Source organism: Echiichthys vipera (assembly GCF_963691815.1).
Source record: "Echiichthys vipera genome assembly, chromosome: 5".
NCBI lineage: Eukaryota > Metazoa > Chordata > Actinopteri > Perciformes > Trachinidae > Echiichthys > Echiichthys vipera.
Window position 1 is genome coordinate 1356263 of NC_139830.1, and position 20000 is coordinate 1376262.

Sequence of the window (20000 nt, forward strand, 5' to 3'; positions counted from 1 at the left end):
AACAACTACAAAGAGACACAAAACAACCTCAAAGAGACACAAAACAACTACAAAGAGACACAAAACAACTACAAAGAGACACAAAACAACCTCAAAGAGACACAAAACAACTACAAAGAGACACTGAAGTAAAGACTATGAAGTCTGACTGGACCACATCATCGTCGGCTCTGCGTTCCCATGATGCACTGGGCCCAAGCGGCGTGTGTGTCAGTGATGTCAGAGGCTGACGGGTGTGTGTGTGTGTGTGGGGGGGGGGGGGGGGATTTTGACCTTTAGCCGTCCATGCTAACAAGACCTCACAAACACACGTGCTCTGCTATTCTTGTGAGGACCCTGGGGGAGAGTTTCCATTCGTCAGCCTGTTAACCTGAGTGTGTGTGTGTGTGTGTGTGTGTGTGTGTGTGTGTGTGTGTGTGTGTGTGTGTGTGTCCTCCTGTAACACCTCCTCCCTTTGTTTTACGTCATGAGTTATGGGCCTGAGAACAGTCGTACCTCAGAGTATTAAAGTTAATAATGAATGATACTGGACCGCCACGTGAGGCGGGTCTGCGGTGAGGCGGGTCTGCGGGGCGGTGGGTCTGTGGGGCGGTGGGTCTGCGGTGAGGCGGGTCTGCGGGGCGGTGGGTCTGCGGGTCTGCGGTGAGGCGGGTCTGCAGTGAGGCGGGTCTGCGGGGCGGTGGGTCTGCGGTGAGGCGGGTCTGCGGTGAGGCGGGTCTGCGGTGAGGCGGGTCTGCGGTGAGGTGGGTCTGCGGTGAGGCGGGTCTGCGGTGAGATGGGTCTGCAGTGAGGCGGGTCTGCGGTGAGGTCGGTCTGCGGTGAGGTCGGTCTGCGGTGAGGTGGGTGTGCGGTGAGATGGGTCTGCGGTGAGGTCGGTCTGCGGTGAGGCGGGTCTGCGGTGAGGCGGGTCTGCAGTGAGGCGGGTCTGCGGTGAGGTGGGTCTGCGGTGAGATGGGTCTGCGGTGAGGCGGGTCTGCGGTGAGGCGGGTCTGCGGTGAGGTGGGTCTGCGGTGAGGCGGGTCTGCGGTGAGGCGGGTCTGCGGTGAGGCGGGTCTGCGGTGAGGCGGGTCTGCGGTGAGTTGGGTCTGCGGTGAGGCGGGTCTGCGGTGAGGTCGGTCTGCGGTGAGGCGGGTCTGCGGTGAGGTCGGTCTGCGGTGAGGTCGGTCTGCGGTGAGGTCGGTCTGCGGTGAGGTGGGTCTGCGGTGAGGCGGGTCTGCGGTGAGGTCGGTCTGCGGTGAGGCGGGTCTGCGGTTAGGCGGGTCTGCGGTGAGGCGGGTCTGCGGTGAGGTGGGTCTGCGGTGAGGTCGGTCTGCGGTGAGATGGGTCTGTGGTGAGGTGGGTCTGCGGTGAGATGGGTCTGCGGTGAGGTGGGTCTGCGGTGAGGCTGGTCTGCGGTGAGGCGGGTCTGAGCTGAGGTGGGTCTGCGGGGCGGTGGGTCTGCGGTGAGGCGGGTCTGCGGGGCGGTGGGTCTGCGGTGAGGCGGGTCTGCGGTGAGGCGGGTCTGTGGTGAGGTCGGTCTGCGGTGAGGCTGGTCTGCGGTGAGGCGGGTCTGAGCTGAGGTGGGTCTGCGGGGCGGTGGGTCTGCGGTGAGGCGGGTCTGCGGGGCGGTGGGTCTGCGGTGAGGCGGGTCTGCGGTGAGGCGGGTCTGGGGTGAGGCGGGTCAGCGGGGCGGTCCCACCAGAACCCCACAGAACCGGACCCGTTTGACCCTGAACGTCCCGTCTCAGCGTGTGTGAGAGGACGACCCGCTGCTCTCCGTGTTTAACGATGCTTCGACGCTTCACCCTCAGCTGCTCTTCATCACTCGGTTACAGACGGGCGATGAAAACCAGAGACGTCTGTTTGGTTTGGCCCCCGGCCCGCAGGAGGACGGGGTCCCGGGGTCACGGGGTCACGGGGTCACGGGGTCAGGGTTACGTTTGTGTTTTTAGGAGCTGAATCCTGAGAAAATGACGTGACGTGATAAACTGTGAGGGGGAGTGAAGGCGTTGGCGTTTGATCCGCGGCTCCTCCTCCTCCTCCTCCTCGCTGCGTGTCAGCGTGTGCGTGAGCAGGGCACTGAGCCCCGCGGCGCTGCGTGGGCGCCGTCCCGTGTGTTTACAGTCACACAGGAGCCTGAGGGGGGGTCTCTCCCCGGTTACATGAGCAGAGAAGAATGTGCAGAATGACGAGGAACAGTCGGTGGAAATGAAACGACTTTAAATAGATGAAAAATAACTATAAGAGTGAAACAACTGAATTTCCCTTTGTGAGATCGTTAAAGAAACTCTTCTTCTTCATCTTCTTCTCATAATTAAATGCAAAATGTCTTCAAATAGATGTAAAATAACTATAAATAACTTTAATAAATGAGTATAAGTGGAGGCCTTTTGGACAGAAACAGGTCTCCTTGGTAATGACGTTGGTCTCCATGGTGACGTCTCCATGGTGACATCTCCTTGGAGACGTTGGTCTCCATGGTGACGTTGGACTCCTTGGTAGTGACGTTGGTCTCCATGGTGACGTTGGACTCCTTGGTGACATTGGTCTCCATGGTGACGTTGGTCTCCTTGGTGACGTTGGTCTCCTTGGTGACATTGGTCTCCATGGTGACGTTGGACTCCTTGGTGACGTTGGTCTCCATGGTGACGTTGGACTCCTTGGTAGTGACGTTGGTCTCCATGGTGACGTTGGACTCCTTGGTGACGTTGGTCTCCATGGTGACGTTGGTCTCCTTGGTGACATTGGTCTCCTTGGTGACGTTGGTCTCCTTGGTGACGTTGGTCTCCATGGTGACGTTGGACTCCTTGGTAGTGACGTTGGTCTCCATGGTGACGTTGGACTCCATGGTGCTTCCTGATCTTTTCTGTTTCCGGGTCAAAAACCAGGGAGGGGCCGTTAGACCCTACTGAGCATGTGCAGACGCCTGACCCCACCTGGAGTGGGAGGGGCCGTTAGACCCTACTGAGCATGTGCAGACGCCTGACCCCACCTGGAGTGGGAGGGGCCGTTAGACCCTACTGAGCATGTGCAGACGCCTGACCCCACCTGGAGTGGGAGGGGCCGTTAGACCCTACTGAGCAGGTGCAGACGCATCATCCCACCTGGAGTGGGAGGGGCCGTTAGACCCTACTGAGCATGTGCAGACGCCTGACCCCACCTGGAGTGGGAGGGGCCGTTAGACCCTACTGAGCATGTGCAGACGCCTGACCCCACCTGGAGTGGGAGGGGCCGTTAGACCCTACTGAGCAGGTGCAGACGCCTGACCCCACCTGGAGTGGGAGGGGCCGTTAGACCCTACTGAGCAGGTGCAGACGCCTGACCCCACCTGGAGTGGGAGGGGCTGTTAGACCCTACTGAGCATGTGCAGACGCCTGACCCCACCTGACCCCGGTTCACCTGCTGCAGAGGCTGCTCGCACTCCAGGGAACGATGCGACCGTGCGACAAATAAATAACGTTTCTGTCTTTAGCGCTTAGGTTCGTGACGTCCGTCCCCAGCTCCGCCCCTCTTGTCCAAATATGGTCACGTCTGGGTCCGAAAAAACAACATGGCGACGGCAAAATCCTTCAAAAGTGATCTCTGTGTCTGTGTGACCCTGCGTCCGTCTGTCTGTCTCTTTATTTCCCTCATTTACTCTCGGCCGTATTAAACTGTTTTGATTGTGGCGTGCTCGCTCTCTCTCTCTCTCTCTCTCTCTCTCTCTCTCTCTCTCTCTCTCTCTCTCTCTCCCCCCCTCTCTCTCTCTCTCTGTGGTCACTCCATAAAAAACAAAAAGAAAAACACCCAGAATTCCCTCTTCCCTCTCTCTCCCACAATCCCTCACTAATGATGTCCGCCGGCCACAAAATGAGGCCTGACGCCAGAGGAGAGAGAGCGAGTGTGTGTGTGTGTGTGTGTGTGTGTGTGTGTGTGATAATGACAGACTTGATTTCAGCTTGTTAACTGAGAATGCAGTGAGAGTTTGTGGCTTAACCTCGTGTGTGTGTGTGTGTGTGTGTGTGTTGTGTGTGTGTGTGTGTGTGTGTGTGTGTGTGTGTGTGTGTGTGTGTGTGTGTGTGTGTGTGTGTGTGTGTGTGTGTGTGTGTGTGTGTGTGTGTGTTGGAGAGGAAACTAACCTCACATATCTGTAATTGAACCCTTGTTATTGGTCACACTGAAGACGTTCGGTGCAGAACTCAAAGCAAACAGGAAGTAAACAAACACAGATCCGACCCCGAACACTCAACTCATCGGCGATTCGCTACGATGCGCCGGATTCTGCCGATCTCACGGTTCAATCCTTGCAAAATACGCAACATGTGGATTGTTCCATTCTGGCTGTGGGGGTGCTGAATGTCTGATTTCACCTCTAGATGCTTGGTTCCTCCCAGTAAACCACGATAAAGAGTCTGTTTGGGTTTAAATATAAACCCCTTAATAAATACTGATGCTAAAAATGTGAAACGAACTTGTGTGCTGTAAGGGCGCCCTCCCACTGTGCCTCCGTCCCGTGCCCCAGCACGTTTCACGGCTAAAGTCTGGTTCCTTTGACCAGTGTGAGTGCAACCGTACCACGTCTAGGAGCGGCACGCTTGCCGTCCACGGCCCGTTTGGGAGAGGTGGGCTTTAGTAAAGCACGTTTGCACGTGTACGAGCACGAGCGTGCGCACGTGTACGAGCACGAGCGTGCAGCGCGGAAACCTTCATCGAACAGAAGGATTTGTGCATGAAACTACATCTCCCATGATGCTTTGCGTGTCCGACAGAGAGCTGAAGAGATCCAGGTTCAGTTCCAGAAGTGACGAAACTCGTTTGCTCTGATTTTAAATCAAATATGTAGAAGGAAACGATTCTGTGTGTGTGTGTGTGTGTGTGTGTGTGTGTGTGTGACGGCCAACGCACTAAAAAGCTCTTTGCCTCTGAGTGGATCAACGTTTTTTAAATCACACCCCCGCCGTTACAATGATAATGGTTTATTCTGAGTGTAAACGGGCACCACCAGGGGGCAGTGTCTGCGTCATTAGAGAAGAAGAAGAAGAAGAAGAAGAAGAAGAAGAAGAAGAAGAAGGAGAAGAAGAAAAACTTTGAACAAAAACCCAAATGAAATGCAGCTCGACTCATTTCTGTCACAGCGAAGGTGAGACTCATAAACTCCCCTAAGATCATTTATTGTTATGTGAGGTCCAGTTTTGGTTCTGTCTGACCCTGTTGGGACTGGTTTGGCCCATATTGGTCTTATTTAGTCCAGTACTTGGTTCTGTTTTACCCAGTTTGGTCCCATTTATCTGTTGAGCTCAGTTGTTTGGTTCTGGTCTCCTGTTTGGTTTAGTTCGGCCCTTTTTTGTCCAGTACTTGGTTCTGTTTTACCTTGTTGGGTTGGTGTTTGGTCTTGTTGTTTGGTCCTGTTGTTTGGTTCTGGTCAGCTTGTTTGGACCTGTCCGGTCTTCTGGTTTGATCCGGTCCTGGTTTTGATTGGACTGTTTGGTTCATGTTTGGTCCCATTTATTCCTACTTTGTCCAGTTTTTGGTTCTGTCTGACCCTGTTGGGACTTGTTTGGTGCATTTTGTTCTTGTTTGGTCCAGTTGTTTGGTTCTGGTCTCCTGTTTGGTTTAGTTTGGCCCTTTTGTCCAGTTTTTGGTTCTGTTTCACCCTGTTGGGATTTGTTAGGTTCTGTTTGGTTCTTCTTGGTCAGATTTGGGTCTTGTTTGGTCCTGTTGTTGGTTTGTTTCTGTTTGAATCCTTTTCACTGTTTGGACCTCTCTTGTTTTGGTCCTGTTGGGTCCAGTTTTGGGACTTTATTCAGTTCTGTTTGGCCCTATTTGTCCAGTACTTGGTTCTGTTTTAACCCAGTTTGGTCCCATTTACCTGTTGAGCTCAGATGTTTGGTTCTGGTCGCCTGTTTGGTTTAGTTCGGCCCTTTTTTGTCCAGTACTTGGTTCTGTTTTACCCTGTTGGGTTGTTGTTTAGTCTTGTTGTTTGGTTCTGGTCAGCTTGTTTGGACCTGTCCAGTCTTCTGGTTTGATCCGGTCCTGGTTTTGGTTGGACTGTTTGGTTCATGTTTGGTCCCATTTTTTCCTGCTTTGTCCAGTGTTTGGTTCTGTCTGACCCTGTTGGGTTGTTGTTTAGTCCAGTTGTTTGGTTCTGGTCAGCTTGTTTGGTCCAGTTGTTTGGTGTCAGCCATGCTGCCTTCACGTGCTATGGAAAAGATGGTCCTTTCCATTTGTGAACTGTAAATTACCAGCGTGTTGTGTGGTTTAGTTCTGCCCTTTTTTGTCCAGTTTCTGGTTCTGTCTGACCCTGTTGGGACTTGTTTGGTGCATTTTGTTCTTGTTTAGTCCAGTTGTTTGGTTCTGTTTAACCCAGTTTGGTCCCATTCATCTGCTGAGCTCAGATGTTTGGTTCTGGTCGCCTGTTTGGTTTAGTTTGGCCCTTTTGTCCAGTACTTGGTTCTGTTTGACCCTGTTGGGATTTGTTAGGTTCTGTTTGGTTCTTCTTGGTCATATCTGGGTCTTGTTTGTCCCTGTTTTTGATTTGTTTGTGTTTGAACCCTTTGCACTGTTTGGACCTGTTGGATCCAGTTTTTTGGTTTCATTCAGTTCTGTTTGGCTCTATTTTGTCCAGTACTTGGTCCTGTTTTACCCAGTTTGGTCCCATTTATCTGTTGAGCTCAGATGTTTGGTTCTGTCTGACCCTGTTGGTCCAGTTGTTTGGTTCTGGTTGTCTGTTTGGTCCGGTTGTTTGGTTCTGGTTGTCTGTTTGGTCCAGTTGTTTGGTTCTGGTCGCCTGTTTGGTCCAGTTGTTTGGTTCTGGTCGCCTGTTTGGTCCAGTTGCTTGGTTCTGGTCGCCTGTTTGGTTTAGTTGTTTGGTTCTGGTCGCCTGTTTGGTCCAGTTGTTTGGTTCTGGTCGCCTGTTTGGTCCAGTTGTCTGGTTCTGGTCGCCTGTTTGGTCCAGTTCGGCCCTTTTTTGTCCAGTTTTCTGTTTCACCCTGTTGGGATTCGTTAGGTTCTGTTTGGTTCTGGTTTCCCGCTCTGATTTTCTGTGTTTGGTCCCGTTTGATAAATGAAACTGTGAATAAGTTGTGTGACTGTTGGATCAGTGGTGCCCTGAAGGTTAAAGGAGTGAGCCCATGATCAGGAGGTTGTAGGTTCAATCCCCAGACCAGCCGGTTGAGTCTGACTGAGGAAAGAGAGAACGAACCCTTCTCCTCTTTGTTCCCCTCCTGCAGATTTATGCTCCTCTTCCCTCTCTCGTCACATACTTGGACTTCCTCCTCTGCTCCGTGCACAAACATCGCTCCATGTTGACGTCTCTCCTTCGTGGCGCAGCGACTCTGATGTCGTGTTAAATCGCTCCATTGAAAACGGCGAGCGAGGCTCCAGGGTTTCCTCACACACTTGGCCCCGCGTTTATGCTTAGCAACCAAAGTCTGCTCCAGGAAGTGAAAACAAAAGCTGTCAGGGATTGTTCCAGAAGTTTCCGTGCAACAGTTCCTTTTACAGTTTGGACTGTGCGCCTGCTGCACAGAGCTCTTTAAACGTCCCTGACACGCACACGAGCGCGGAGACATTCAGGAGTACAGGTGAAGAAACGTCAAAGAGCTGCCAAGACAAACCTTTAAAGGCTCCGTGTTTCTCACGCTGCAGCCTTCGTTTTTCCAAGTTCCCATGTTCACGAGTTTCATTTTCAGGATTCTGCAGAAGAATTAGGTAAAACTCCAGTATAGAGAAACACAGAGGGACTACTTTACTTGTACAAAAGCCACTTAATGTTTATTCTACTGTTACTTGCTCAGCATTGACGTTCACAAGAACTTCATCTGAAACAAAGGGACCCTGCGACGTACGTTGGGACAACACGTTCACTCGTCACTTATGGTACGTTTAAGTTTAGCTTTAGGCAACAAAACTATTTCAGTTTGGTTGGAGAAAAACTGGAGAAAAAATGGAGCAAAAATGGAGCAAAACTGGAGCAAAGTTGGAAGAAAATTGAAACAAAACTGGAGCAAATTCGAGCAAAATTGGGGCAAAATTCTGGAAAAACTGGAGCAAAATTGGAACAAAACTGGAGCAAACTGGGGCAAAATTGGAGAAAAATTCTGGAAAAACTGAAGCAAAAATTGGAGCAAAATTGGGGGAAAATTCTGGAAAAACTGGAGCAAATTGGAGCAAAAATTGGAGCAAAATTGGGGCAAAAATTCTGGAAAAACTGGAGCAAAATTAGAGCATATTGGAACAAAACTGGAGCAAAATTCTGGAAAAATTGGAGCAAAATTGACGCGAGACATAATACCACACTCTGAGCTCCATCTGTGACCCTGGTGCTGGAGCTCCTCTGGGCTCACTTGCTCTGGTCTGATCCTTTAGTTAAAGACGTTTGGGTTCAAACATGAACACCAGAGTCCTGTGACCCTGGTGCTGGAGCTCCTCTGGGCTCACTTGCTCTGGTCTGATCCTTTAGTTAAAGACGTTTGGGTTCAAACACGAACACCAGAGTCCTGGAGAAAGTCCTGGTGATGGCTCCATCCATCAGACGCCTCTGAACACACCGCTGTGTGTGACGTCCGTCCCCTCGGCTTCAAGTGTTTGTTGTCTTACGTCTTTTTTCCCTGAGTTGTGAAATATTATGGGATGTGTTGTGGAGCCTCAGCTGCCAGGAAACGGCCCCGCTTTGTCTCAAACTGTCCGCGCTCTGTGCAGGGATTTAAAGCCCTGAAGAGTCACCGCGTGCACCTACGAGAGGTTACAACACGCTGTAGATCACAGAGTCTATGAACCAAAGACACGAGCCGAGCTTTTACTGCTGCGTCTTTCACGCTGAGACGAGACCAATGACTCAGCACCAGTGTGAGAAGGACCCGAAGACCGGAGTGTGACTCTGAGAGCAGAAACCTGGGGCCGTGTTTATCAAGCGTCTCAGGGCGCCCTCCCACTGTGCCTCCGTCCCATGCCCCGTGCTTTAGGGTCCTTGTCCCCCCCTCCAGGCCCGTTTGTACTCACACTACCTGGGCCTCGGAGAATGCTTCTTGCTGCCTATACGTCATCACGCCGTAACACGTCACACGCATTGATGACGTCATGGCGATGCGTGGCTTTGTTTCCAGATCTTTCCGTAGACCTCGGAGTTTTTGTGCGTCTTGTCGACTGTTTTTGAATCTTTTCATCGACCAAATCTGCAGTAAACACTCCACCTCCGCATCACACCAACGTGAACCTTTCGCCGCCATTGTTTGAAATGTCCGCGCATGGTCCCTCCTTCTTTTTTCTACGTCCCAACAGGCGCACAGGAAATGACCTCAGAACCGCCGTAGGCCTCGTGCTCGTACACGTGCGCACGCTCGTGCTCGTACACGTGCAAACGTGCTTTACTAAAGCCCACCTCTCCCAAACGGGCCGTGGACGGCAAGCGTGCCGCTCCTAGACGTGGTACGGTTGCACTCACACTGGTCAAAGGAACCAGACTTTAGCCGTGACACGTGCTGGGGCACGGGACGGAGGCACAGTGGGAGGGCGCCCTTAGAATCGCTCCTAAGAACTCTGCTAAGATTTGACTTCGCTGAAAGCTGCACCTAAAAGTTAGTCATCAAGCGTCTTACTGGCACGTTCAGCGGAGAGCAGGACTGGGAAGTGTCGCTCTCGGAGCTGAGTCACGACTTTACTTTGTGCCGTAAATGAGATTTAAGGTGGCGTCATTTCTGCGTCCGTAGAAACGACCGATCCCCAGAGATGGCATCTTGGCTTCTTAAGTGTAACATGAAACTCTAAGACGCTCGAGAAATACGGCCCCTGAACGCGAAGTGACTCCGAGCCAAAGGCGTTCACGCGTTTTCCTTTTTTGTGCCGCGGAGTTACGATGAGCAGAGGCGTCTCCTGTCCGCAGCCTTCTTCTGCTCCGAGGTGACGACTCAGCGAGAACGTAAACCTCCATGAAAACGCCACAGCAGGCGATGAAGAAGACAAACTCCAGAGCTGCAGTTTTCTGCGTTTACTCCACGAGAGAAGTGGAGCAGAACGTCCAACGGCCGACCCCCGAGGGACCACTTTGGCCCTCTCCACGCTGGACCACTTTGGCCCTCTCCACGCTGGACCACTTTGGCCCTCTCTGAGTTGAACCACTTTAACTTTTCAAACTCAATTTCTTCCCCAGAGTCGAATCTTTCCACATGTTTTGATTTAACTCTGTGAATAAAGTTGAATTCAGGGGAAACAGAAGTGTGCGGAGAGCTCGTAGAGGCGTCTTTCTCCTCTCTGAACACAAACAGCTCTTTTAAAAGATGCTTTTATTGTGAAAGGGAAGTCTTTGTGGAGGCTGAAGCAGTACAAAGGTTTCCTGTCTGGGTGCAGGAGGTGAAGAAGAAGACCTCTGCGTTGTCATATGAATCAAAAATGTTGTTTTTCTGTGAATGGAGAAAAACGTGGCGTGGTGGTTAGCACTGTCGCCTCACAGTGAGTGGGTTCCTGGTTCAAATCCCTTCTGGGGCCCTTCTGTGTGGAGGTGAGATGAATGAGGGAGCCCAAAAAGAGCAGTTAGGGGGTCTGGTTGGCTCTTTAGTCATTTTGAGACTTTTGAAAACATTCATCATTCATTCATTCATTCATCTTCAGCCTCTTGTCCCTGTCGGGGTCGTGGGGGGCTGGAGCCGATCGCAGCTGACATCGGGCGTGAGGCGGGGTCCACCCTGGACAGGACGCCAGTCTATCACAGGACACATAGAGACGAACAGAGACAGACAACCATTCACACCTACGGGTGATTTAGAGTCATCAATGAACCCAACACCTGCACGTCTTTGGACTGTGGGAGGAAACCGGAGAACCCGGAGAAAACCCACGCAGACACAGGGAGAACACGCAAACTCCACACAGGGGTTCGAACCAGGAACCCTCTCGCTGTGAGGCGACAGTGCTGACCACCACACAGACGTGCCGCCCCCTTTAAGAACAGCAGTTTACAAAGTGCTTTGAAAGCAAAACACACAAATAACAATAATAATAGTGACGTCCAGTAGGGAACAACAAACCACATTTACACGTCAGGGGTGACTGTGGCTCAGTGGAAGAGTGGGTCGTCCTCCAGAGAGATCAGGGGTTCGATCCCAATGTCAAAGTGTCCTTGGGCGAGACACTTAACCCTGAATTGCTCCGCGTGCTGCGTATGGGTGTGTGAATGTGTGTGAATGGTTTGATTAGATGGTGTCTTACCTCAGCTCCGCGGGTGTAAAGTGTGCGGCGGCTCTGGTTTCTAACCTGCGGCTCTTCTGTGTCTCCTCAGTGACCTGCTGGAGGATTTAGAGAGGTGTCCTCACGCCGCGGCCATCGCAGAGTGCTTCGTAGAGAGGGTGAGTACTGAGAGAGAGAGAGTGAGTGAGTGTGTGTGTGTGTGTGTGTGTGTGTGTGTGTGTGTGTGTGTGTGTGTGTGTGTGTGTGTGTGTGTGTGTGTGTGTGTGTGTGTGTGTGTGTGTGTGTGTGTGTGTGTGTGTGTGTGTGTGTGTGTGTGTGTGTGTGTGTGTGTGTGTGTGTGTGTGTGTGTGTGTGTGTGTGTGTGTGTGTGTGTGTGTGTGTGTGTGTGAAGGGTTTCTGTAGAAGTGAATGATGACGTTTGTTCTGTTGTTTGTTTCCTTTCAGAGTGAAGCGTTCGACATCTACACACTCTACTGCATGAACTACCCAAAGTAAGTGTGTGTGTGTGTGTGCGTGTGTGTTGGCTCCTAGAGGACACTTTAGCACACGTTTATGCTCCTAGAGGACACTTTAGCACACGTTTATGCTCCTAGAGGACACTTTAACACACGTTTATGCTCCTAGAGGACACTTTAACACACGTTTATGCTCCTAGAGGACACTTTAACACACGTTTATGCTCCTAGAGGACACTTTAACACACGTTTATGCTCCTAGAGGACACTTTAACACACGTTTATGCTCCTAGAGGACACTTTAACACACGTTTATGCTCCTAGAGGACACTTTAGCACACGTTTATGCTCCTAGAGGACACTTTAACATACGTTTATGCTCCTAGAGGACACTTTAACACACGTTTATGCTCCTAGAGGACACTTTAACACACGTTTATGCTCCTAGAGGACACTTTAGCACACGTTTATGCTCCTAGAGGACACTTTGGCACACGTTTATGCTCCTAGAGGACACTTTAGCACAAGTTTGTGCTCCTAGAGGACACTTTGGCACACGTTTATGCTCCTAGAGGACACTTTAGCACACGTTTATGCTCCTAGAGGACACTTTGGCACACGTTTATGCTCCTAGAGGAGACTTTAGCACACGTTTATGCTCCTAGAGGACACTTTGGCACACGTTTATGCTCCTAGAGGACACTTTAGCACACGTTTATGCTCCTAGAGGACACTTTGGCACACGTTTATGCTCCTAGAGGAGACTTTAGCACACGTTTATGCTCCTAGAGGACACTTTAACACACGTTTATGCTCCTAGAGGACACTTTAACACACGTTTATGCTCCTAGAGGACACTTTAGCACACGTTTATGCTCCTAGAGGACACTTTAGCACACGTTTATGCTCCTAGAGGACACTTTAACACACGTTTATGCTCCTAGAGGACACTTTAACACACGTTTTGGCTCCTAGAGGACACTTTGACATCACAGGAGCGAAGACGTGTGTGTGATGAGTTTGGACTCTGGATGTTTTCCTGCTTCTTGTCAGAAACTTCTCCTGTTTTTAGTTTTCACATGTTCCCTTTGTTCAAATAAGAAAACAACACAAAGACGTTTAGTGAAAAAAAAGCTTCTTAAATGGAAACATGGAGGATAAATATCGAACCGTGGCGTCTGAACCGAGGCTCCGTCGCTCCAACGCTCGTCTGTCCGTCAGACTGATGCAGAGGAGCTGCAGCCTGAGATCAGCGGAGACAGAGGCGACTGGAGGACATCTGCGCCGGAGAGCCGTCCTCAGACTCCTTTACAGCGCTTTGATGATGGCGTCGCCGTTGCCAGCGTGACGCAGAAGTCCTTGATCCCTGAATGTGCGGTCGCCGACACAAACATGTGTTTTGGTCTCCCTGACTAAGCTGGACGTTGTCTGGCTGCTGTCAGCGTTTCTCTCTCTGCAGGAAACTCTGTGAAATGTGTCTTTTTCACGCCGACGGTTGTTGGCGTGCTCTTCTGAAGGGAGGGCTGCAAACCATCTGCTTCTATTGTCTTAATATGTTGTTCTCCACGGTCTGATCCCAGTCTGTTATAGAGGATTTAGTGCTGACTGTTAAAAAGACTGGTGGCCGCTGAGCCGTGAGCTCGAACCCCCTCAGGCTGCACACTGACGCAAAACCACCACAAAAAGATGCAAAATGACTAAAAATAGATGCAAAACCAGCACAAAAAGATGCAAAATGTCTAAAAATAGATGCAAAACCACCACAAAAAGATGCAAAATGACTAAAAATAGATGCAAAACCAGCACAAAAAGATGCAAAATGTCTAAAAATAGATGCAAAACCAGCACAAAAAGATGCAAAATGACTAAAAATAGATGCAAAACCAGCACAAAAAGATGCAAAATGACTAAAAATAGATGCAAAACCAGCACAAAAAGATGCAAAATGACTAAAAATAGATGCAAAACCACCACAAAAAGATGCAAAATGACTAAAAATAGATGCAAAACCAGCACAAAAAGATGCAAAATGTCTAAAAATAGATGCAAAACCAGCACAAAAAGATGCAAAATGACTAAAAATAGATGCAAAACCAGCACAAAAAGATGCAAAATGACTAAAAATAGATGCAAAACCAGCACAAAAAGATGCAAAATGTCTAAAAATAGATGCAAAACCAGCACAAAAAGATGCAAAATGACTAAAAATAGATGCAAAACCACCACAAAAAGATGCAAAATGACTAAAAATAGATGCAAAACCACCACATAAAGATGCAAAATGACTGGAAATAGATGCAAAACCAGCACAAAAAGATGCAAAATGTCTAAAAATAGATGCAAAACCACCACAAAAAGATGCAAAATGACTAAAAATAGATGCAAAACCACCACAAAAAGATGCAAAATGACTAAAAATAGATGCAAAACCAGCACAAAAAGATGCAAAATGACTAAAAATAGATGCAAAACCAGCACAAAAAGATGCAAAATGACTAAAAATAGATGCAAAACCAGCACAAAAAGATGCAAAATGTCTAAAAATAGATGCAAAACCAGCACAAAAAGATGCAAAATGACTAAAAATAGATGCAAAACCACCACAAAAAGATGCAAAATGACTAAAAATAGATGCAAAACCACCACATAAAGATGCAAAATGACTGGAAATAGATGCAAAACCAGCACAAAAAGATGCAAAATGTCTAAAAATAGATGCAAAACCAGCACAAAAAGATGCAAAATGACTAAAAATAGATGCAAGACCAGCACAAAAAGATGCAAAATGACTAAAAATAGATGCAAAACCAGCACAAAAAGATGCAAAATGACTAAAAATAGATGCAAAACCAGCACAAAAAGATGCAAAATGACTAAAAATAGATGCAAAACCAGCACAAAAAGATGCAAAATGACTAAAAATAGATGCAAAACCAGCACAAAAAGATGCAAAATGACTAAAAATAGATGCAAAACCACCACAAAAAGATGCAAAATGACCTAAGATAAATGCACAAAGATGCAGAAAACCCAGAAGAAGGTGCAGATGATTAAAGCAGACACAAACTAAACACATAGAAACATTAAACATCTCATTATAAAAAGATGCAAAAGACCAAAGAGGAGTGTCAAAATGAATAAACATGACTCTGAAATTTAAGGGGGGGGGGGGGGGGGGCTCTCACACATCTGTGCCCAGGGGCCCTTTGTGTCTGAATCCGCCCGTGCCTGTGGCGTCAATTTCACAGTTTCAAAAACCGCTGCAGAGAGTTTGAGTCTGAGAGCGTTTGACCTACTTCTTTTTATTGGAGTTTAATGGAGACACACACACACACACACACACACACACACACACACACACACACACACACACACACACACACACACACACACACACACACACACACACACACACACACACACAGGGAGTGTATTTACACACAGACAGATGTGACTATAGACATATTTCAGTCTTTGGTGTTTCATCTATTTTTAGCCATTTTGCTCGAACTTGTGTTTGTTTTAACATCTCTTTGTTGTAGTTTGGCTTCTCTGTGATTGTTTTGCATCTTTTTTTTGTCATTTTGCATCTTTTTGCAATGATTTTGCATCATTTTTTTCACTTCTTTGTGTCTCGGTCGGTATTTTCTGTGTATTTTTAGTCATTTTGAACCTCATGGCGTCCTTTTGCGTTGGTTTTGTGTCTCTGGAGTCGATTTGCATCTATTTTTTTTGTCATTTTGCATCTTTTTTATCAGTTTTTCGGTTCTTTGAAGTGATTTTGGTCCGTGTGAAGCTGTTTTCTGTCTGTTTGTGGTCATTTAACGTCTCTTAGTGATCGTTGTGATATCTTTAGTGACTGTGGTCCGGTCGGCCCGTTCAGCAGCGGCCTGATCACCAGATAAGAACAGCCGTGTGTGTCTGTGCAGCGCTTTAACAAAGAGACAGTAATGTGTTCACCAGAAGAGAAGACGCTCGCTCAGCGCTCCGTGTGTGTGTGTGTGTGTGTGTGTGTGTGTTTCCACGGTGATCCGCTGGGTCAGAGCCGGAGCACAATCTGCCGTGGTTGCAGGTTTGTGACCCCGTGTGTCGCCCCGCGGGGAACCCGCGGAGATGAGAGTCTTTGTTTGGTTAGTTCTTCTGTGCAGAGAGAGACATAACAAAAATGCCTCCAGGAATGCGGCTTCCTCGCCATCTGAAGCCCAACGTCTCCCTCTCTCTCTCACAAACATCACAACACTCTGCATTGGCGTAATGAATCACGGGACGGGCCGCCATTAAAACGATATTAACAGACGTGAGTGTAATCTCAGCGGGTCGATCCGGAGGGAGCGCGGAGACAGATGCTGGGCTAATTTATGCCGCTAAACTCCACTTGGACGTGTGTTCGAGTCTGTTTGTAATGCTGTAAACCGATGGGGGGACGTCCTGAGAGCCAAGTTTCTGCAGAGCTGGGAAATATTCCAGTGACGGTCGGACTCAACGCGCACGGAAGGCAAAGTGTCTTTGTCTCCGAGTGCAGGTTATTGAGTTTACCTCAGATCGTTCCAACGTTTCAGATCTTTTTAAGAGCTTCATTTGTCCTCTGAGGGGAACAGGAGCGCAAATATCACACAGTAAATAAGAACATGTCCGCCGTCATCTTGGGTTGAGACAGTTGAACTTGTTTCCCATCAAAATTAGCACATATATGAATATATGCAGGTCTTTTAGGGCGCCCTCCCACTGTGCCTCCGTGCCCCGTGCTTTAGGGTCCTTGTCCCCCCCTCCAGGCCCGTTTGTACTCACACTACCTGGGCCTCGGAGAATGCTTCTTGCTGCCTATACGTCATCACGCCGTAACACGTCACACGCACTGATGACGTCATGGCGATGCGTGGCTTTGTTTCCAGATCTTTCCGTAGACCTCGGAGTTTTTGTGCGTCTTGTCGACTGTTTTTGAATCTTTTCATCGACCAAATCTGCAGTAAACACTCCACCTCCGCGCACGCTCGTGCTCGTACACGTGCGCACGCTCGTGCTCGTAAACGTGCAAACGTGCTTTAAAGCCCACCTCTCCCAAACGGGCCGTGGACGGCAAGCGTGCCGCTCCTAGACGTGGTACGGTTGCGCTCACACTGGTCAAAGGCCTTAAGGTTCGTTCCTGCTCCGTGTGTGAACACAGACGTGTGTTCTCCTGGTTCCTGCTCCGTGTGTGAACACAGACGTGTGTTCTCCTGGTTCCTGCTCCGTGTGTGAACACAGACGTGTGTTCTCCTGGTTCCTGCTCCGTGTGTGAACACAGACGTGTGTTCTCCTGGTTCCTGCTCCGTGTGTGAACACAGACGTGTGTTCTCCTGGTTCCTGCTCCGTGTGTGAACACAGACGTGCGTTCTCCTGGTTCCTGCTCCGTGTGTGAACACAGACGTGCGTTCTCCTGGAGTTTCCTGCTTCTTGTATAAATCAACTTCTTTCAAGACAAAACTGTATTTGTCTCAGTTCTGGTGCCTCATTCTGCCTCATTCTGCCTCATTCCTAGAACAAGTCTGTTTGTACTTGATACAAGTGGAAAGAATTAATATTGTGCCTCTTTTTTGGGGGGGAAACAATTTGGGTTTAATGATTGGACAACAATGAAATGATAAGACGGAGACATTCTGCAGTTTGCATGTTCCTGGGATCCGCAGCCGCCTGCCAACACAGAACTTGGCTCCGCGGAGAGGCTTTTAGTTTGGCCCTCCTCCTCTTCCTGCTAACAGATGTCTCACCGCTGCACTTTGGCAAACAGCTCCTGCTGAGATCGTGATGGAACATTAAACTGCATTTGATTTGCTGTTAACAGCTCAAGAATGTCCCTCGCAGCCTTTGGAGTTATGGTTACGGAGGGCCGCTCCGCACTGAGGTGACGTGTGAGCCCGATTCAACACCTCTGAATCATTCCAAGAGTTTCCAGTGTTGTCACGTCATTGTTATCGGGGGTTATCGGCCTCGTTCAGTGCGTTTCCATGCAGTTTAAAAACCTGATTATGTTCAGGTTAAGGTCAGACTCCAGTTCTCCATGGAAACACCAGACCCCGGGTCAAATCAGAGCTCTCATACCCCGGTTAACGGACCCAGAGAACTCCTTCAGTACCTGATTGTTCAGATGCAAACATCTTACCCAGGTCACTATCGGTTTCTCGTCTGCGCATGCTCCCCACTCCACTGCAGTGGCTTCAGACCGAGGTCCGGCCCGCTCAAGTTCACCAGCAGGAACTCGATTTCCTGTGAGGACGGAGTGAAAGGTCACAGGTCAGAGGTCAGAGGTTAATGCGACGTATCTCAACGCCTCACTGATGCGTCCTCGGTCCTAGAACAAGTTCTTCTTGACAGGAAACACTGAGACACAAACAAACAAACAAACAACGTCTTTAAATCGGCGCCGCTCCAGCTGCTGGGAGGTCAAAGGTCGACACCTGTGCACTTCCTGCTCCGTCGACCTTCAGGGGTTAAAGGTTGAAGTGATGAAACCCAGGACTGTTAAACTGCTCCTCTGTTTGTTAATGAGTCCGTCGCCCAGCTGTGGAAACAACCTTCGACCTCACTCAAGAAGCTGGAACTGAGGAATGAAGAGATGGAAACATCTTCCCCGGGGCACTATTGGGTTTCTCGTCTGCGCACGCTCCCCACTCCACTGCACTGGCTTTAGACCCGGAAACAGAATAAACCAGGAAGCAAGAACCAGAAAAATGGTGAATGAAGTATTTTGCTGCCGGCCGTCCTCACCCACTGTTATCCTCCGATTTATTACTGTAGAAACATTTACGCTCAGAGCGAAGAAGGAAATCAGGTGACGGGGTTTTAGAGCGTTAACGTCAACTTTTGTCACCGAAACTTAACCGTCTCCTTTTGTCGTCTAACCGTCACACTCAGCACCAGTTGCCATTTTACAGCATTTAGTCCTATTTCTTCAGATATCGTGGACTTAGACTTGGACTTAGTCTTCAGATATCATGGACTTAGACTTGGACTAAGTCTTCAGATATCGTGGACTTAGACTTGGACTAAGTCTTCAGATATCGTGGACTTAGACTTGGACTAAGTCTTCAGATATCGCAGACTTAGACTTGGACTTAGTCTTCAGATATCGTGGACTAAGACTTGGACTAAGTCTTCAGATATCGTGGACTTAGACTTGGACTTAGTCTTCAGATATCGCGGACTAAGACTTGGACTAAGTCTTCAGATATCGTGGACTAAGACTTGGACTAAGTCTTCAGATATCGTGGACTAAGACTTGGACTAAGTCTTCAGATATCGCAGACTTAGACTTGGACTTAGTCTTCAGATATCGCGGACTAAGACTTGGACTAAGTCTTCAGATATCGTGGACTAAGACTTGGACTAAGTCTTCAGATATCGTGGACTTAGACTTGGACTAAGTCTTCAGATATCATGGTCTTAGACTTGGACCAAGTCTTCAGATGTCGTGGACTAAGACTTGGACCAAGTCTTCAGATATCTTGGACTAAGATATTAATACACAGCAGCGCCAAAGGTCGTTTTAAGATCCATAAAACGTTATTTTCCCCTTCAGACTGAACGTGTGTGTGATCGTCTTGTAGCCCCAGTGACGTGTGGCAGCAGATATGATGCTGACCTACGCTGGAGAACTCGTTTGGACCTGGAAACATAAACTTAAAGGCCGGTCGAAGGGGAGTAAGCGGAGCGCTGAGGAGGTGAATCCTCTCGTGAGCGGCGCTGCAGACTGCAGGCTGGTGTTCTGTTACCTCTGATTGGTGGAGATGAGTCCAGACTCTGGGGAGCAGCTGTAATTATCTACAGTCTGTGAGAACACGGAGGCAACTGGCTCCAGTCTGTAATGAGGACCAACAGAGACCAGCACTGACTCCTCTCTGTGCGTCTGTGCACGTCTGTTTAGAGAAGAAGGCTGAAAAGATAATAAATGAACATCTTTCCCTCTGCTTCCTTCACTCTCGTCTGGAGGAGACGCCACAGAAGTGGGTTTCGTGTGCAGGAAGTCTCCTTTTCTTGATGGGCGTCTTTCCAAGCCCAGTTTCGAGGAATGTCTCTGGTGCACATTTTTCATATCAACCATATGTTTTAGATTTTTCACGCAGCGTCGGTTTTCCCTCAGTCTGGATTTGACTGAGATCCCAGATTACAGCTTCACTTCTCCGCCGTCCAACACGACTGTGGAGGACGTTTGTGTGAATGCATGTGTCACTTCTTTGGAACTCCACACCCCTGAAAACGTCTTTATCAGTGCATCTAAAGCCCCGCTAGCGTCCTCCAGAGTCTGCAGGACGGAGCGAATACTCTGCTCCTGAGAAGCTTTAATGGAGCTGAACACGTGAAAGGGTTCATCCTCCAGGGAGCGAGCGAGGACGTCATGATAATGTTAATCTGGCGTTGACCTGAGCTGAC

The 20000-nt window shown here is 49.0% G+C and overlaps 1 protein-coding gene across 3 annotated transcripts in view; it reads left to right on the forward strand.

Moving 5' to 3' along the window:
- The window catches only part of plekhg2 (pleckstrin homology domain containing, family G (with RhoGef domain) member 2), a 90257-nt gene that overhangs the window by 39887 nt on the left and 30370 nt on the right, over positions 1-20000 (forward strand). For all 3 annotated transcript variants that reach the window (XM_083913983.1, XM_083913985.1, XM_083913984.1), the window contains 2 exons: positions 11231-11297; positions 11584-11630. In XM_083913983.1, the coding sequence (XP_083770109.1) occupies positions 11231-11297; positions 11584-11630 (114 nt within the window). The remainder of the gene's footprint in view (positions 1-11230; positions 11298-11583; positions 11631-20000) is intronic.